Raw genomic sequence first — 19,358 nt, forward strand, 5'->3', positions numbered from 1 at the left:
AAAATATAATTTATGCATGTATCATATTGCATAACATGATTGTCGAGGACGAGCGAGACACCTATCAAAATTATATTAATTATGATGGTGTAGATGATGACATGTCAAGATCTGAAATATCTATAGGTGCTCATCCCAATTTTAGAACAACATACCTTTAAAGGAGAGCAGACGTTCATGACAAACGAATACACCGCCAACTTCAAGCAGATCTTATTAAACATACTTGGAAACATTTTGGAAATAATAATGATGAAAATTAATTTCGTATAATGTTGATGTATTTACTATTGCTTTATTTTATTTTTAATATCTACTTATTGTGTATTTTTTCTCATAATTTATTTTCTTTTATTGTAGTGCAATTGTCCTTTTTAATAAAAATTTTAATTTGGTTCATAAATGATTTGAAAAAAAATTCTAAAAGTTGAATTTCTTAAAGTTTTTTACCATTAGAGTAAATTTCTGTTTGAGTTGCTTAATGCTGACATGGCACACTAGGGACCACTTTTTTCATTTTTCAATGCATGAAACAACTCAAATGATTTCTTCTATTGGAGATGCCTTTAACATATTTGACAAATATCATGCCACGTGTCATGTCATCATATCACGTGTAATGCTACATGTCATGTTGTCTAGCCATGTGACATGACACGTGTTATATCCATTAAGTATTTAAACGGAAGAGATGAAAAATTAGACATTGAGATACATTTTAAAAATGTAAGACTAAATTGATTCAATTAATTAAAGTGTGACTAAATTGAATCTAATAAATAATATAAAGGATAAAAAGTATATTTTTGCTATAAATATATTATCACCAATCTGACACTAAAAGAATATTATATATTTAAAATCAAACTTTACTTATCTACCTATACTAGGATAATATTTATCTAATAAGAATTAACCTGCTAGTTTAGATAATTGCAAGTCTATACTAATAATATAATACACACAAAACAATTTGTTAGCGTAGAAAATTTAAATATTAATATATTATATCACTCACATAATGCATTATATCATTTAGATTTATCTTTTTATTGACAATTTAATTTTTATTAAACAAAAGTTCTACTAATAAAGACAACTTTAATGAAGTTTTCTTCGTCTACAAGTTATACTAATAAAGACTACCTTAATAAGTATTTTGTTTATTAGCTTAAAAAGTGTTTTTACGACAAATTTACTCTTATATATATTTTTTCTTTCATCCTTTTATTTTCTCTATTTATCAACAAGTACAATGACCTCTGTACTGATACATGTCACATTTATCTTTGTATATGTATTAACGTGACATGTAAATAAATTAGTAGAATTGGTTTAATAGTAATAAAGTATTCATTTTTTTTTTTTGGATAATTGAAGTTTAGGTAGTAAGTCGTTATAACTGCCATTGTAAAATAAAGAAATATTTCGATAAATAAATTATTAAAATCACTTCAATCTTATATCTAATCATACTTTCATATTTTAAATATCTATTATTACTTCATATTTGGATGTTTTCTAGTTGAATTTATCACTTATCAACCCATCCAATGTTTCGTTCGAAAGCCTAGATTCGACAACTGTACTTGGACTTGGACGACCTTTGGTTGATTCAAGAGGCAGAAAACTAGAAGCAAGGGAAAATAAAATTATCTAAAGATGCCAATTCTCAAAAGCACTCAAAATCAATCATCTTATCATAAATAGTTATTCCAAATAACTTTTTTTTTATATTTATTTATTGAAGAACTATAAAGTGTCACTAACATTGTAGGGGCAAGACTGATTCCTTAATTTTGAGGCTTACAAATAAGGCATTACATGGTACACCAATAATACCAAAATTATTTAATTACTTCACTCAAGAGAAAAATAGCTGTACACGTGAAGAGAATTTTCCCTGCCTTTTCATATGCACTAGTTGTTCCTCAAGGGCGATACTAAACTATTAAAACCAAGGTTGCGATTCTTGCGATGTCTGTAACGAATTTTACAGTAGGATTAGGTGTTGAATTTCTGCTCAGTAGTGCTTGTTGAGACCTGCATCATTCAGTAACACTAGCGTAAACAATGTACGTATTAGAAATTTAGAATACAGTTCAAATTATTCTTACCCCATGTAAAAGATTTTTTCACATTCAGGTATGAAATTTATTTTGTACAAGAAAACTTCATGCAAAGTTGGCTGAGAAAAAAAAATGCATAACAATACGCAGTTGCTATAATAAAAAGTACTTCTGAAAGTATCACACAATTGTCACATTGCATACATTCAATCAATCATATTAATATGAAAACTTAAGAATTTTATATTCTTTTATTCTTACTAATCCTCCCAATACTGTATAAAATATTAACTAAAGAAGTAAATAATAATATCTTAATAATATAAAAAACATTTATTGATCAGTTAATAATTAAATTTTTTTTTATACCTTTTGTACTGTAGTTTCATTCAGTTCATATTTACATAAATTTCTCTATATGTATTTAAAAAAAAAGTAAAGTGAATTGGGCTTTTTACAAAGTTAAAATCAAGTTATGCACATAATTTTTACAGAAACATTTTTCATTTATCTTCTACAAAAACTAAGGTGCATGAGCACTAGCTTTAATTTGCAGAAAAGTTAAATCTATTTTACCTTTTTATTTTTTACGTAGAAGCTTATCTGAATAAGACCTTAGTAACATATTAAAAACAAATCATATTTTTGTCTAAGATTAAACGTTAATTTCTCTTTCAACAAATCTATCCCTGTCCTTCCAAATGGAAAGGGGGAAAAGTATGTGCTCTTCTTAAATAAACATTTATGAGGATCCTTTCACTATCAAGTTGTGACTCATGTTAACAGAAATCTACAGAGTAGACAAACAAGAGATTGTACTGACCTCAACTGATGTTACAAAACTGCATACTGCACATTTAACGGATCTTGCTCCATATTGGTACATGAGTAGCATCTTACAGTTCCCACAGTTAACATGTGCCACCTGATTTGCTGTTGCAATGTTCACACATACAAAGTAGTCACTCAAATGACCACAATTTAACTCGCAAAAGAAACTATGTCCATATCTTCTTGAATATGTATATACCACAAACACAACACACACAAAAGTTTTAAAGTTCATTAGGCAGTTAGTGGTTCAATACCTTCCAAGGCTAGATTGATCGTGTGACAACAAGAACATTGCACACTTGTGGCTCCACGGATGTACATGAGGAAAGTGTGACAACCTCCACAAACTAACTGGGCCATTTCAATGCCTATGCAAATAAATGATTATGATTTCATCTTCCTTATATTTGGTTGATCTAAAAGAATGGAATATGTAACAAGTTGAACTTCTTAATAACAAGAAAGACAAAGTTTAAGTACAGTACCATAAATAGAGTTGTGTGTTCTCCAATTAAAATTATAAATTCATTTTAATAATAATTATTTACATTGAATGTTGACTTGATTAATTTACATTTACACATATTATTAAAATAAAATTCAAATTTTAATTTGAGAACAACACTAACTATATCTATATCTATGGTACCCTAACTAAGTTTTGTCCTAACAAGAATTAGAGTGAGAAACTGCGGTGTACCAGGAGGTGGTACTGTTGTGACTGCATTGCAAACAGCACAGCACACAGAGGTGGCTCCAACTGGATAGAGCAGAAGATTTCTACACCAAGAACAGACAAGTTGACTCTGTGCACCTGGTTACCAAGGAAGGTTTTGACATGTTAATTACAAGTTTAAAGAAAATGATTATTTCTTCCCCCTTTTCTAGCACAACAGAGGTTCTATCATTCATCCTGTCATTAATATAGGTCCAATTTTCAAATGGCAAGCCTAGCCAGCAGAGAAATTGGACTAAAACAGAGAATATTTTACTTGAAAAGTTATATCTAGATTCTAACCAATTTATCACCATTCCAAACATATCAAGAATCTGAAAGGAATTTCACTGAACACAACATCTTCATGTTTAATCCACCATTTGAGAAAGTAAAGTTTTCCATTCTCCCTTCCCTTTAGGTGACATTTTATATCCGTGAGCCATTCTAAAGAAACAATAACTTGTTCCCTCCAATTCATACATGTTCAAATTGGACATTGGATTTTTCCTATTAATGGATAATGAAGGAGAGAATAATAAGCAACATGAATAATAAGCAAAGAAGGAGAGAATAATGAAGATACCATTTGGTGGAGGCGCATATGGAGCTGGTGGAAGGGGTGTCGGGTAAGGGGCAAGTGGAACTGGCATTATCTCAATTCTCAAAAATGTTATCTTTATCTACCAAACTCTACGTAGAGAATAAAACTCTTTCTCCAATTTGAACAACTCCTGGAAAATTTTGAAAAGGATTTAATAAGGGGAAAAAGTGATGCACATGAAATATGATGGTGGCATAAAAAGGCATGGAAAATGAATTCTAATTTGGCACTAATACCAGTAGAAACAGAGTGAGAGCAAATAAATTTGCAAACAGGAAAAAGTAAGAGGCAAATGACAAGCTTTGTTCCCCTTAGGAAACCATGCATTAAGCAACATGAATGAAGCATAAGAAGAAGAGAAGAGTTAAGACCCTCTCTCCACGAATAAAATTAAATTAAATAGAATAGTGTCCCAACTCCCAAGTTGGCGTGGGGCAAACACACGCCCTTGACAACTTGTTACAGATGAAATCAAGAGAGAGAAAGAGAGAGAAAAAGTACACTGAGCATATTGAAGAAAAACAAATGTTTTGACTTTTGCCAAAGATAAAAGCAAAGTTTTTTTTTTTAAAATAAAAAATTTCATGTATATTTCGTTGTAAGCAATTTTGTTCGAATCAAAAAGAATTGTTACATGTCAAAAACATTTATTTTAATACTTAATATAATTGTAAGAGTAGTCACTATTTCTTGGTCTTATTGTTATTTCCACCTTAATATCAAGCTTAACGTGACAAAGGAACGTAAGTCCTACTTCTCTTTAGATTCCTCTTTCAAGATTTCATCTGTGTTTTGTATTACCTATTCCGTTAATATTAATTGATTAGTAAATTATTTTAGTATTTTTAAAATTTTACATTAACATGTGCCATGTGGACTATAATACTGAGCCTGCAATAGACCACCTTAAACTTTTGGTTTTGTGTGCAAACACGAGGAGAGGAATGCAAATACAACCTATCCATTCTCCCTCGGAATTTCTAATTTGGTGGTACAATATGAGAAATAAAAACCATGGGCCACTTAGTCTAAAATTGTGGTCCCTTCAGTCATTTTGTGATAAAGAATAAATCCCAATTTCTCTCTTTCTTTCTTTTTTTCAAAAATATTTATATTATGCTATCTTTTTTTATTTTAAAAATCATCTACTTTGATATTGAAAGATTAATGTGTATTATGTTTTGGTTTATTTTGATGTAAATGATTTTATTAGGATCAATTTATTTTATGGACAACTCTTAACATTGAACAATCAGAATAGTGGTGAAAATGAAGATAAATGCTTAAGATCATCATAATATCATTCTACATTAAAAAAAGAGAAAAAAAAACTCTTAACACTTTTAGTAATTAATTTTGAATATACACTATTGAATTTGGAGTTACACAAAACAAGATAGAAAATAATAATAACGAGGTTTTGAAGTGGATAAAACAATAATTTTTTTTAATACTAATATATACAAGACTTTAAATTCAAACTTTATTATTATTATCCTTAGTTAGACTTTACTTATTTTTTTGGTTGAGTTAGACTAATTTAAGGCAAAATCTTAAATCATTAGTGTATAAAATATTTTTTGTTCTTCTTTTAATTTGAAAAGGAGAACAATAAAATTTAGTTCAAATTATACTTTTGGTCCCTCTATTTATTTTTAATATTCAATTTAGTCTCATTATTTTAAATAGCTCAATTTGATCTTATAATTTTTTTAAAATATATCCAATATTATCCTTTTATTCAAATTGACACTAATGAAATTTGATAGAAGGTAATATTAAACATGTTTTGTAAACTAGATGAGCAAATTTAATTATTTAAAATACCTAATTTGATTTCATTATTTTTAAAATGTTCAATTTAATTTTCTAATTTTTTTAAAAAAATGTTCAATATTATTATTTTACTTAATTTTATTAACATCATTAGTTATAATTTAGAGGTAAGAACAACATTAAATATTATTAAAAAATAATAGAATTAAATTAAATAATTTTACTTTCATTTACGTGGATTGCAAGATTTCAAGAGTCATTCTCCCTTGGCTATTAACCATTTTCTTTTCCAATATTTAGTTTAAAATTTCCCATAAACTAAAAATGAGTAATGCCTTTAATGTAAAAACTGGAGCATAAATTTAATTGTTTTTATTTTAGTAATATTGTCTCGTTCTATTAATAAATTTAACATCTACTAAATGATAAAATAAATTTTAAAAAAATAATGATACACTCTTATTTTTCTTAAGAAATAAATTAAATAACAAGGTTTAAAGCAAAAAAAATATTTTTATTTATAAATAAATTGTTATTATTAACCAATTTTTACTAATTTAAGTAGTAAAAGTTTTAACTTATTTAATAATACTTCTTTAATGGATCTACTCAACTTAATTCGAATTAATTAGATTGATACAAAATATATAATTATGAAGTATCGAGTGACTGAGATGAAAAGAATTGTCAACGCTCCTCTAATAAATAAATTTACTTAATAAAAAAGATGTTATTAGGCTGCAAACTATAGTGAATTGATCAAAAATCTATTTCAAGTTCAAGCAGAATGACACATTTGATTCTGGTTATTTTATCTTCTACCCTATGAACAAGTGAATGACATTCAACGTTGAAGTACGAAAATTATTAGTAATATGTTTTCTAATATATTATTTTGAATATATTTTATTTATTGATTAAAATTATTAAAAATAAAAATATATATAACTTCTTATTTAATAATTTTTGTAATATTTTATAATTTCAATAAATTTTAGTTAATAATAAAAACTATTACTCTTCACAATATATATAAGGTTATCAAACTTCAAGCATGATTCATTTATCTCAAGAAAGCTTATAGTGTCACTTTCTTTAAAACATTTTTTTTTCTTACACACCTATTATTATTGACCAAAATATATTAAAAATAGAAAATTGCGTGCATCTAACTCATTATTTAATAAATATCACTAATAATTTACAATACTTAATCAATATAAACCAATAAAGAAACATATTACGAAGAATATTTTAGAAAATGTATTCCTAACCCTCTCTTGTCATAATTCGTTCAAATCCTGTGAGATTCTTTGAATTTAAACGAATTGCACTGACATTGTGAAGAAATGAAGCTCAAGCAATGTGTTCTTGTTAATTATTATTGAAAAAAGTGTGTGTTAAAGTGGGTATATAATCTTTGAAGGTAGATGAAAGTTATATAAGAATAATAGATAGGAAAGGAAAGGAAATTTATGAGGTGTAGACTATGGAAGAATAAAATAAAGTACGATATGCATATATACGAGAGGGGGGAAAAGTATAGTATTGTTAATGGCCTTAAAGAGACAAGAAAGCGAGAGAAGCATGCATGGATAAGAGCTTAACATTGAAAAAGGACCACAAACCTGTACTTTTAACCATTTTCTCCCAAAAATATATTTTCTGAATGGCTTTGTACTTTGTAGGATTAGAATATTACCCTTATTATCACAAATATTGGGGTTGTTTGAAACCTTAATCACTGTCCATTCAACACATTATTACAGTATAAGTATAAAAGAAAGTTATATGAAACAAATATTACCAAAATACATGTTGGGCCTGAAGCTTGGATGAGGGAAAAGGATGGGCCCAAATTTTACGAGGACGAGGGCCCACATAGAGAAAGCTATAAATTTATGAAACCCCAAATGAAATCGAGCGGTGGCTACTAACTTCACTGGGCTGAAATTAATAAACACTGAACTCATCACTGTCACTCTCATTTCCACCATTTCCATTGTTCTCTGTTTTCAACCCAACATAATATTTCGTTCGATCGTATCTGTGAGTATCTTTATACTTTTTTAATTTTATTATATTTATCTTCATTTTCTGCATGCACGTTTTAAAGTGATTCACACAATTGATAGGAATAACAATATGCCTTACGCTAGTAAAATTCATCGAGCAAATCGGAAAACTCGTATGGTGAAACAAGATTCCTCTAATTTGAACAAGAAATGGATGGTGCCTTATAGATACTATTCTGACAAGGGTCCCAATCCCGTTCCAAACCCTAATGCTGACCCGTCAAGTTGGGTCCTCTGCAATGAGGAACATTTGAAAGATATTGCATTGAAATATATCAAAATTATATATAAAAATACTGTGTCGAGGCTCGTCGCTATGGGGCACAATGAGGATGTTGCCGTGAAAGCTGTTCTGCATAATGGACATTGTTATGGTGCCAATGATTTGGCAACAAACGTGCTGCACAACACCTTGGCTTGTTTGGATAAGGTAGACTTGGACGCGAATGAGTTAAAGTCTGCTTTCTCTGATTTGAAGCAGCTCGAAGAGTACTCTCTGCAGAGCCTCGTGTCTTTGTTGCAAGAGGTGAGGTCCGATTTGAGTAAAGGTGATGCTATGTGGTGTCTCCTCATGAGCAAATTTCATGTGGTAAAGGCAAGCGGCATCCAAGTTCCTGCTGCAAACCAGCGTCCTCCTCCTTTAACTGAATTTGGGAATGAGGGAGGCTCGAGTTTTCCTTTGAACGGGTTATTTTGTGGCAATGAGATGACTATACAGTTACAGAGAGAGATTGAATTCCCAAAAAGACTTGATCTTACTCCTGGCATGAAGTCCTTGTTGAAAAGAAATGTTGCAATGTTTGCTGCTGGTTATAGGACTAAACTAAAACAGTTGAATTCCCAAAAGGATTTTACCTTTCCTGGCAATAGCACCGTTTCAAAGATGGATTCTTCATCTGTTTCTGAAACTGTAGTCCCTGGTGAGCAGGCTAGTGACTCTCAAGATCTGAATGACCAAGATGACATGAACACTGTGCTGAGTAAATTTCTTGAGCTAAAGATTGATATTGATGAGAATTTGGAGTTTGTAGCAGAAGATGAGAAGGAGGAGGTGATAGTCACTCTAATGCATCAGATAAAGGATCTTAAGAAACAGGTCAAGGAGCGAAAAGATTGGGCTCATGAGAAGGCAATCCAAGCGGCAAGAAAGCTAAGCAATGATCTGATTGAGCTGAAAATGTCCAAGATGGAAAGAGAGGAGAATAAAAAGTTGACTGAGAAAGAGACAGAGTTGGTGCTTGACGACCCAACTGTGACTAGACTCTCAGAATTGGAGGATGCCTTGAAAAAGGTTAGTGGTCAAGTGGACCAAGCAAATGCAGCTGTCAGAGAACTTGAGATGGAGAAAGCTGAAATCAAAGCTGAGTTAGAGGCTTGTAAATTAAGTGCATCAGAATCAGTCGCAAACTGCTTGCAAGTGGCAAAAAGGGAGAAAAAATGCTTAAAGAAGCTTCTGGCTTGGGAAAAACAGAAAGCTAAGATACAACAGGATATTTCATATGAAAAACAGAAGATATTGGAGATACAAGAAGAATTGGCTCAGACTAAACAGTGTGCTCAAGAAGCTGAGGTTTGTTCATTTCATAACAAAAATAACATGTTTCTAGATTAGACATGGATGTGGCCTACTTTGAACATTTTTTGCATGAATGATTAAATATATCTAACTCTGGAGTGATTTTGAAACCTTACATGTCTTATACTTATTGGGCTTGTGTTTGTATATTACTGGTTTAGCATAGTATTTACCGTTAGGGACTTGAATAAGATAAAAGTGTTGTGCCTTTTCTTTTGAGTCCATTTCATACATTAGAACTTTTAATTGTGTATGTACCATGTGAATGTTGGAAAGTGCAGAAGAGGAGCTTTGTTCAATGGGGGCACAATTGGCTTTGGACATGTGTAAGACACAGCATGACACCTACTATCCTTGCAGGGTGCTTTGAATTGCTCTCATGTCATGCATTTTGTGTATGCCTATGCTTCTTTGCATGTTTATAAATGCATATACATTTGCATCGTGTTTTAGGTTATGCACATTTTCTGTTATTAAGTGTTTGAAATAAATTAAAATTGAAGTGATTTCACTTGAATGCATTCACCAATTCAACAAATATTTTGGACATGCTCACCTTAATTAGAAAATTGGTCTCAATTATCAGGTATATCTGTGTATGTAATTATGTATATACACCTGTCAGTGGATGTGTGAAGAAATCATGTCTTTCAGTCCATGTTGATCCTAAATACATACATTTTTGGTGTCTTCTGATTCATAAACTGGAAAGTGAATCGTATAAATATTCATCATGGTTATATCTGAATTTTCTATCAGTTGCTCGCAGTCAGATCAATTAGAATGATACAATTTTGTCAGCATTGAATTCATTACAACTTTCTTACCATTCAATCTCTTAGCTATGCAAAGGGAAGTTCTGTCTGGTGCTTTCTTAATTTTCTGCTCATTGGTGCTTCCTTTACTGAACTTGCTTTATAAATAAAACTATCTCTGTATCAGTGCATATGTGTGTATCTTCCTTTCTTTTTCCTGAACTTATTTTATGAATCATTTATTCTGCATAATATTATGACAGGTAATGAGGACAGAAGAGCTAAAGGCAAAGGAGGAAGCCTTAGCACTAATTGAAGAGGAACGCCGTTCAAAGGAAGCAGTTGAAGCTGATAATAAAAGAACCCTTAAGGCTTTACGCCTGAAGATAGAGATAGATTTCCAGCGTCGTAAGGATGATCTTCTAAGGCTTGAGCAGGAGATTTCACGTCTTAAAGCATCTGCACGGTCTGCTAATTTGCATCACCAGTCAAGCACTCTGCCTACAAGTGAGTCTAAGGATGCAGAGCCCCAGAGAGAGACAATTGCTAAGCTTCTGCAAGAATTAGATGACGTGAAGGATTTTTCAGGAGAAGTCAACGGTTATAGACAGTGCATTATATGTGGAAAAGATGAAGTTTCCGCAATTTTCTTGCCATGTGCGCACCAAGTTATGTGTGCTAGTTGCTGTAAAGAATATGGGAGAAAGGGCAAAGCCGTTTGTCCATGTTGCAGGGTTCCAATCGAACAGAAAATCCGTATATTTGGGGCAAGTTCGTAGTCTTTCATTTGTAAGCTATGAACTTTCTCATTTCTTTGCAGTCTCTGGAGTTTCTTTATCCTTAATCTCACACTGCTGTGGGGTGTGAGCATAATGAGGGATATATCACATTAAAGCTATGTTCTTCTGTATCTTTTAAATGTCTGAAAATCTGTTGTTAGCTTGAAAATAAGAAATAGGCAAATACTAACAAGTGTTCTGAAAGCACTGATCAAGAATTAAAAAAAATATAGGATTGAAGGATGATTAAAGACTTTTGAGTTGTTAATGCAACAAATGTTTCGTTTTAATTCAATACTGTATACTGTATAGCGTGTTTGCATCTGCGTCTCTGGTGTGATTTTTCGCGTCTCAACTGAAGCTACATAGCTTTTGCTTTTGCGTATTTTGCATTCAAGACGAGAACCTAGGATCTATGATTTAAAATCTATTCCAAACATGCACTTAATGTGTTGATTCCTTAATAATATTCAGTTATGGTTCCTGGGCACGAGTCTAAGAATTAAGTAGCATATGATTTTCACCCCCTCAATCTTATAAAATGTAGAAAATTTATTAAGGTACACAGTATTTTGTTCCTCTAGTTTAATTTTCTTGGTTTCCGCTTTATTTCATTTATTGAGTACTCTCATTGGACTTATATATATAAAGGGAAAAAAGGTAATTTCATACAGATGAAGAAACTTAATTAAACATATTTGATTTTCACGTTTTCAAATAAAATATATACATTTTTTAAAATATAGTTAACTACACTTATAATAAATAATGCTCTCATTTATTATTTTTAAAGTATTTGGATTAAGAGCATTAAATGAAATTGATTTAACTGAAATTTGTTTATATTTTAATTTAAAAAATTGAGCATTGTTTTTTTGCTTATATATAGGTTTATACAAGGTATGAGGCTATTCTTTAGATATCTAATATTTTCAAACATTTAAGTGATAATCAATATTCTAATTAGACCTATTTATAAGAAGAAAAAAAACCAATTTTACAAAGATTTAGAAAGGTAATTAGATGCATTTAATCTTTATGACTTTATATAAAATATATATTATATTTATTAAAATATTTTTAATCAAATTTCTTGTAAATAATGTTCTCATTTATTATCTTAAAAATATTTTTGGATTAAGAAATTAAATAAAATTCATTTGTTTGAAATTTGCTTTTGTTTAAATCAAAAAATTTTAAGCATTTTTTACTTCTATATAAGTTCGGAGGAAGTATTCTTGTTTATCATTTTATTTTGTATCAACATCACTAATCATATCAATTAGTTATCTATTATGTTTTTGCATCTCTCAAGTTGTTTATACTGAAGGAGTATTTATAAATCCTTTTCCCACTAAATATTTTCTTAATATTTGGGTTAAAAATGAAAACATGATATATTCATATTTTGTAGTTAGTAAGTTAAAAATAATTGCTAAATTAAATAAATTTGATATATTACTTAAACATTAGAGATCATGGATAGTTGTTGACGATACTACAATAAGAAAGATCAGTGAAAAGATATAGAAAATTATATTTTGATGTGATGATATAAAATTAATAGAATAAAATTTGACTTTTGCTCTCTTTATTATTATGTACAATTTTTTTTTTTTTTTTATATTATTTTTATATTATTTTTTTATACACAAAATTTGAACTTAAGATCTTGATTAAAAAAATTGAGTCTGATATCACTTGGAAACTAACTAACAATTTTGATTCTCCTTTTTGTTTTGAGTGAATTAAATTTCTTTATTTTAAAAATGATTATGCAGATTCAATTCTACCAACTTTAGGTCTGACAGTATACACTGGGTTGGGCTAAATTAGGATTAAAATGTTGATGCTTATATTTTGTTGACTATAAGTTTTGATGGGTTATGTAAGTAGTGCGCAAGGCTGATTTAATTTTTGATAATTTTTTTCCACACCAAAGTGGAAAAAAACGATCGAAACCCTCTCAACCGATTCAGTTGTTAAGGTTGATGTATGACTGATAGCGACACAAATTATCTCAATTTAATTAAAGCTTAGTTTCTAATATGCATAAAATTGAAAATACAAATGGCAATTTGTTTGTGGAGCCACATGTTGAAATCTCAGCTTCAAACGGATATGGAGAAGTTGGAAATGCACGAGACAACCGCTTACTAATATAACAAAACAAAAAGAAAAAAGAAGAAAGAAATCAACCCCAGCTGTTTGAGGACAACAGCATTCACATTTATGATTTAGATTAAAAAAAAGAAGGTACGTTAATATATGAAATAGAACAGTTCACACGGTTCTTCCCATATTATGGCTATTATTGGTTGCATTCCCGTGAAACCAAAGGAGTCAACACCACCTTTGGACTATGCCATAATATATCACAGTATCATTTGCACACTTGCCATGTTGCAGCTGGCAGCAGCACTCTTTAATGCAAATGAAACTCTCAACCAGGCCAATGAAGAATTCCACGCACTACCTGCTTTGTCAAACAAATATGATTCCCTCCATCGGTTAGAGTTAGGTCAACCAGAGCAGTTTATTTATTTATTACTATTATTAGGATATAACTTAAGAACACTAATATATATATTGTTTTCTTATCAGAATTAAAATTTTAATTTGAAAATATGCTTAAGAAAAGATTTCATTGAATATCAACTTATCTGGATAAAACTTCAATTTTAATTAAAGAATAATACTAAATATTGATATATTGTATTTAAGCTTTATGACTTCATATAATTTATTCAAATCCTCGAGTACTAATGTAAATTATTCAACCCCTCAACTACTAAACTGGTGGTTTCTAGAGCGAGGCGCAGTTGCAAACTGGAATTTGCAAACAAGTATTGTACCAACACTAGAGCAGTAATTGAGCATCTGTGCTAATTAATATGATCTGCATTGTACTTTTATGTACGTCACTTGGTCGGTACAACTAGTCACCTTCACGATATTCAACTACAAAATCAAGTATTTCTAGATATCATTTTAACTGTTGGGTGAGGAAAATTCGAAGCATTCTTTGCCGATTTTTTATGGTTTGCACGATCCCTCATAATTTTTGGCCCTCATAAAAAAAATAGTCAGAAAATACAATCACCAAGGTGACATGGAACCAATCACCACAAAAAATAGTGCTAGTATAATTGGAGTTCTCTTCTTTGTTAACTTTTAAGACTTGAGAGAGACACTCAATTTAAAGCATTGTCACTTTAATGGAATGCACGTGAACGTAGAAATGACATTGCCAGCTTCAACCTTTCACCCGCCTTATAAAGTTCACACTTGCGTAATGGACAAAATTGGGGCTCTCTTTTGATACATCTAGACTCCCCATTAACACACAAAATGACAAAAATATCAGTTCCTTTTCCCCTTTTTAAAACTATTTCTTGTGTTGTGGCTCATGAAATTTGAAACACCACCTTAGAAGCCTGCTAACTTGTTGCACCCTCACTACAATTTTCTGCACCTTGATTAGTTAAGAAATGGTTCCCAAAGTTTATGCTGGCCAAGAAATGGCAATGGAAGAGAATGAGAATTGCATGGTGAGTGGGAACTGGAAGAAACGTGTGCATGTTTTAGGTGAGAGGATGAGGAGAATTCCTTGTAAGGCTTGGCATACTACATGGAAGGTGGGACGTGAAGACCCAAGAAGGGTCATCCATGCATTCAAAGTGGGTTTGTCTCTAACTCTTGTTTCTATGTTGTATTTGTTGGAGCCACTTTTCAAGGGGATTGGGCAAAGTGCTATATGGGCAGTCATGACAGTTGTGGTTGTGTTGGAATTCACTGCAGGCAAGTGATTCTCTTAAATATAAAATGCATACATGATCAAAATTAATCACTCTTGCATTTGATACATTTCCGAAGTACAAAAGTGCTAGCAAGATTCTTTCTAACATTCTCTTATTAATGTTCTTTCTACTATTACTTAGAAATCATAAGTTTCAATGTGTTTTATCACTAAATCAAGAGAAAAACCTATTAAATAAAATACGGCCCTACAAAATTTGTTATTTCTAATAAGTTTCGACTAATAATAAAGAGTGTTAGCTAGCATTTCTCTTCATGTGTATCATGTGCTTGATGCATGACATGTGTTGGATGACCTTAATACTTTTATTTGGTTTCAGGGGCAACGTTATGCAAAGGGCTCAATAGAGGATTGGGGACACTGTTAGCAGGATTATTGGCATTTCTTGTTGGGTATATTGGACATGCATCTGGCCGAGTCTGTCAAGCTATTATCATCGGAGCTGCAGTTTTTTTTATAGGTTGATAAATATGCTTTACAAATTTATAAGAAGTCAGTCAAGTAATAAAATTAAGACTTAATTAAATTGACAAACTCGTGATGATGACTAAATATTAGTCTTGAACTAAATTTGTTATTGCAGGAGCTCTAGCTACATATATGAGGTTTATTCCGTACATAAAGAAGAATTATGACTATGGTCTAGTTATATTTCTCTTGACTTTCAACCTGATCGCTGTGTCGAGTTATCGGGTTGATAATGTCTTGAAGATTGCACATGACCGTGTATACACCATTGCCATAGGCTGTGCAGTTTGCCTTCTGATGAGTCTACTGGTATTTCCAAATTGGTCCGGAGAAGACCTCCATAATTCCACAGTTTACAAGCTTGATGGCCTTGCCAAATCTATAGAAGGTATACAAACACCTAATATAGTCAACCAAGCATAGACTTTAGAAAAGAATCTCGTGTCATGTTATATCTTTGTTGAGCACATATCTGATACCTACATTTGATGATCTTTATCTTCATTTTAAAATATCCATTTTCTCTTTAAATATATATATATATATATATATATATATATATATATATATATATGTGTGTGTGGTTGGTATCTTTTGACATTAAGTGTTAAAAATAGTATAATTATATTTTTTAATAATTGCTTGTAAAATGTAAATTTAACTCACTCAACTTAACTGTTGTATTTGATGTATTTACTAACTTTTTAAATCATATAACAAGATTTCATAAACAAAATATAATAGTTCCACTGCATCACTTATTTTAATGTACACTAGTACAAAACATGAAATTTATGTCACTAGATTCTCGTCGGACAAAAAATACTCCGACGTTAAAAAGATGCGGTGACAGTTTTGTAATATAATATTTAAAATATGTAAGTATTTATTATTAGATAACATATATAAAAAGTTAAATTATGTAAAATTTGACATAAACATAAAATTACATAATTTAAAAGTTAAATTTATTTAATTTACATTTTACAAAAATTTATTAAATGTGTAATTTTACTAACTTTAACACCTAATATCAACAAATTCTGACATATATACATGTATGTACATATACATACTTATTATATTTGTTGGAGACAATTTACCTAACTTGGTCCAACAAACTATGGGGTTAGAAGTAGGTTGGCACTTGACCCAATTTTTATATGGATTGCATTTTTGTTAGCTTAACTTATGTATGGAATCAGTCAAATTGAACCATTTCTTATCTTATATGTATTTTAAAAGAAAAACAAAATCAAAGATGTTTGATAGTTGGGCCAAATTTCATTGGGCTAGCCTGATTAAATTGGCCTGATCTTTTTCAAACTTAAAAATAAAATTTTTTGTAAAATTTCAATTTTGACACCTCTAATTGTGGATGCCAAAGGGTGTCATAAAGTTTCTTACCTTATAAAACTAGATTTGTCATTATAGTGAACATTCTGTGTTCTTTATTATAACAAAAAATAAAATAACACACTTTTTTATTTTTAAATATAAATAAATTTTAACCATTTTTATCTCATTTAATGAAATCTTCTCTAAAATATCCTTCTTTTAATTTGTATTACTTCTTTTAGTATTTATAAAAATATTATAAAATTAATAAAATTTAATATAAATAACTAATATTTTATACTCGAAAATCTATTAGATGGGTCAGCGCTGTAGTGTTTATGATTATAAATATAACAGATATAAATGATGTACTTTTAGAATGTAACTTGATTTGACCAAATACTAAAAGTAGATAAATTTTAATATTACTATAGATTAACACTGTGAATGTAATTAAAATGTTGCAGCTTGTGTGAATGAGTACTTTTACGGAGAAATTGAAGGCACCGGAAATATGAAACTGTCTGATGATCCAATATACAAAGGTTATAAGGCTGTTTTGGATTCAAAATCCATTGATGAAACACTGGTAAGGCATTGAGTGAGTCATGTACCGATAAGTTCATTTCAATACATTCATTCCCTTCGAATTCAATGAAACACTCAAATAGATCTTCTATTTTGAATTGGGCAGGCATTGCATGCAAGTTGGGAGCCAAGGCATTCAAGATACTGTCACAGATTTCCATGGCAGCAATATGTCAAAGTTGGAGCTGTTCTTCGTCAATTTGGTTATACTGTGGTAGCCTTACATGGCTGTTTGAGAACTGAAATTCAGGTAAAGCTTCATAAATTTTTATCATCTATTTGAAGCTAAAGAACTTGAACAATTGCTGCAACAGCATAGTATGTTATGTTATAGATTATCTATGATGTCAAATAGTTGGTGCAACTGGATATTTTTTAATCACACTAACACTATGATTCGTACACTTTCATTTGTTAGACACCACGATCTGTGAGAGCCATGTTCAAGGACCCTTGCATTCGGCTTGCAGCAGAGGTATCAAAAGTACTGATAGAACTTTCCAACAGCATAAGGAATCGCCGCCATTGCTCCCCAGAAATCCTCTCTGATCATCTCCATGAAGCCCTTCAGGACCTCAACACTGCCATAAAATCTCAACCTCGCCTCTTCTTAGGCCCCAAACACAGGCACAGCCAAGCCACCAACATGCTCAAAATAGCTGCTGAACAAGTTGGTCAAGAAAGACATGGAAAAAGCTCACTATCAAGTGTTAAAACTGATTCTTCAGCATTGCTAGAATGGAAAACAAAAAGGGTTTCCACTGAACAGACAAAGGAATCAGAACGCAAGTCTTTAAGGCCACAGTTGAGTAAAATTGCTATCACTAGCCTTGAGTTCTCTGAGGCTCTTCCTTTTGCTGCTTTTGCATCGTTGCTTGTGGAAACCGTGGCTAAACTGGACCTTGTCATAGAGGAGGTTGAGGAACTGGGGAGATTAGCATGCTTTAAGGAGTTCATACCTGGTGATGAGGTTGTTGTCACTTGTGACGAGCCTCGAGTTGACGTGTTCCAGAACCATTTGCCTTCTCACGGAGTGGACTAAGAGAGAGAAAGAGCCCTTAGATGCTGCATTATTTCATGGATATGGATAATTAATCTGTTATTTGATGAATTATGGTGATGAATACTGAATATGATTAATATATTTGAATATGTTTGAGACTTTTGATATACTGTCGGTAGGGATGTTTCTCAGGATGATGATATATTTCAGGTTATAAAATGCATTATGCATGGATGCATTCACCGTTTAACTGTTGATGGCATGACTCTCAAGATGTTCCTCTGCAATGCCCGTATTGATAATAGAAAACCTTTCTCTACGCGGCTTGTTATCTAATATACGCTGCCAGGGGCTCACAATTTGATAATTTACAGCAAGCAAAGTCTAGATTGTAATTGTCTTATTATGATGATGGACAAGAGAACCTTTTTGGTGATGAGTCTAGGTTACTAAGGAAGAAATAGATTTATTTTGCAGTCTAAACCGAAAGCTTATACCACAAATAAATGCATAAAGAACAAAGAATACTACCCTTTTGACTTTCATGATTGTTGTTTTTGTCTAATATTTTGTGCATAAATATTAAATAACCAAGACTATCTAATATGCCATTTTCTCATCTTCCACTAGAAAGATTCACCAAGAAATATAAACTACCACTACCAGTGTCTACTATATATTAACTTTCATCGAGGATGCTTTTCACAAGTGGAACATAATGGTAAAGGAAAATTTTCTTCATACAGCCACATAAAACCTAAAAGCAATTGGTTAGTAAGGAAAAAGCCACATATATAATATAGACCGGATCAATGGAGTCATAGTGGTGGGTGCTTTGGATGTAGTAAAGGATAATTTTCCATTTATAGGAGTTTTCAAATTTAGGCCTTAAGAAAAAGTTGCAAAGTCATACATGAGTGAGCCTTATTTATAGAGATTCTTGCCAAGATGGAGAAGA

General features: G+C 31.1%; 3 protein-coding genes across 4 annotated transcripts; 2 read left to right on the forward strand and 1 right to left on the reverse strand.

The window, feature by feature from the left end:
* Positions 1 to 1,348: 1,348 nt before the first annotated feature.
* On the reverse strand, positions 1,349 to 4,648 carry LOC109801551 (protein LOL1). Of its 2 annotated transcripts, none has more exons than XM_029271953.2 (6): positions 4,459 to 4,648; positions 4,205 to 4,352; positions 3,604 to 3,717; positions 3,158 to 3,271; positions 2,893 to 3,002; positions 1,349 to 2,061 (listed from the first exon to the last, which is right to left on the reverse strand). In XM_029271953.2, exons 2-6 carry the CDS (start codon positions 4,269 to 4,271, stop codon positions 2,053 to 2,055), a joined length of 414 nt encoding a protein of 137 aa, XP_029127786.1. In that variant the 5' UTR covers positions 4,272 to 4,352; positions 4,459 to 4,648; the 3' UTR covers positions 1,349 to 2,052. The 2 variants fall into 2 exon arrangements, with proteins under 2 accessions (XP_029127786.1, XP_020218239.1); XM_020362650.3 differs by having other exon boundaries at positions 1,357 to 2,043; positions 4,459 to 4,642.
* Positions 4,649 to 7,907: 3,259 nt separating this feature from the next.
* LOC109800742 (MND1-interacting protein 1) lies at positions 7,908 to 11,478 on the forward strand. Its single transcript, XM_020361597.3, has 3 exons — positions 7,908 to 8,047; positions 8,134 to 9,643; positions 10,668 to 11,478. Exons 2-3 carry the CDS (start codon positions 8,144 to 8,146, stop codon positions 11,181 to 11,183), a joined length of 2,016 nt encoding a protein of 671 aa, XP_020217186.1. The 5' UTR covers positions 7,908 to 8,047; positions 8,134 to 8,143; the 3' UTR covers positions 11,184 to 11,478.
* Positions 11,479 to 14,483: 3,005 nt separating this feature from the next.
* LOC109801171 (aluminum-activated malate transporter 12) lies at positions 14,484 to 18,565 on the forward strand. The gene is made up of 6 exons (XM_020362178.3): positions 14,484 to 14,984; positions 15,323 to 15,463; positions 15,587 to 15,859; positions 17,277 to 17,398; positions 17,504 to 17,647; positions 17,816 to 18,565. The coding sequence occupies exons 1-6, from the start codon at positions 14,675 to 14,677 to the stop codon at positions 18,437 to 18,439; spliced, it is 1,614 nt and encodes a 537-aa protein (XP_020217767.1). The 5' UTR covers positions 14,484 to 14,674; the 3' UTR covers positions 18,440 to 18,565.
* Positions 18,566 to 19,358: the final 793 nt, after the last annotated feature.

The sequence above is a fragment of the Cajanus cajan genome, chromosome 11 (genome assembly GCF_000230855.2).
Source record: "Cajanus cajan strain Asha chromosome 11, NIPB_CcT2T_4, whole genome shotgun sequence".
NCBI classification, from domain to species: Eukaryota; Viridiplantae; Streptophyta; class Magnoliopsida; order Fabales; family Fabaceae; genus Cajanus; species Cajanus cajan.

Bases quoted from the DNA above. Each gene is read 5' to 3' on its own strand.
- LOC109801551 (XM_020362650.3), bottom strand. From the start codon at position 4,271: ATGCCAGTTCCACTTGCCCCTTACCCGACACCCCTTCCACCAGCTCCA. The intron at 3,003-3,157 runs GTATTGAACCAC...ACATTGCAACAG, and splicing joins GATCAATCTAGCCTTGGAAG to CAAATCAGGTGGCACATGTT. The intron at 2,044-2,892 runs GTCAGTACAATC...TGAATGATGCAG, and splicing joins GTTTTGTAACATCAGTTGAG to GTCTCAACAAGCACTACTGA.
- LOC109800742 (XM_020361597.3), top strand. From the start codon at position 8,144: ATGCCTTACGCTAGTAAAATTCATCGAGCAAATCGGAAAACTCGTATG. The intron at 9,644-10,667 runs GTTTGTTCATTT...ATATTATGACAG, and splicing joins AGTGTGCTCAAGAAGCTGAG to GTAATGAGGACAGAAGAGCT.
- LOC109801171 (XM_020362178.3), top strand. From the start codon at position 14,675: ATGGTTCCCAAAGTTTATGCTGGCCAAGAAATGGCAATGGAAGAGAAT. The intron at 14,985-15,322 runs GCAAGTGATTCT...ATTTGGTTTCAG, and splicing joins TGTGTTGGAATTCACTGCAG to GGGCAACGTTATGCAAAGGG. The intron at 17,648-17,815 runs GTAAAGCTTCAT...TTCATTTGTTAG, and splicing joins GTTTGAGAACTGAAATTCAG to ACACCACGATCTGTGAGAGC.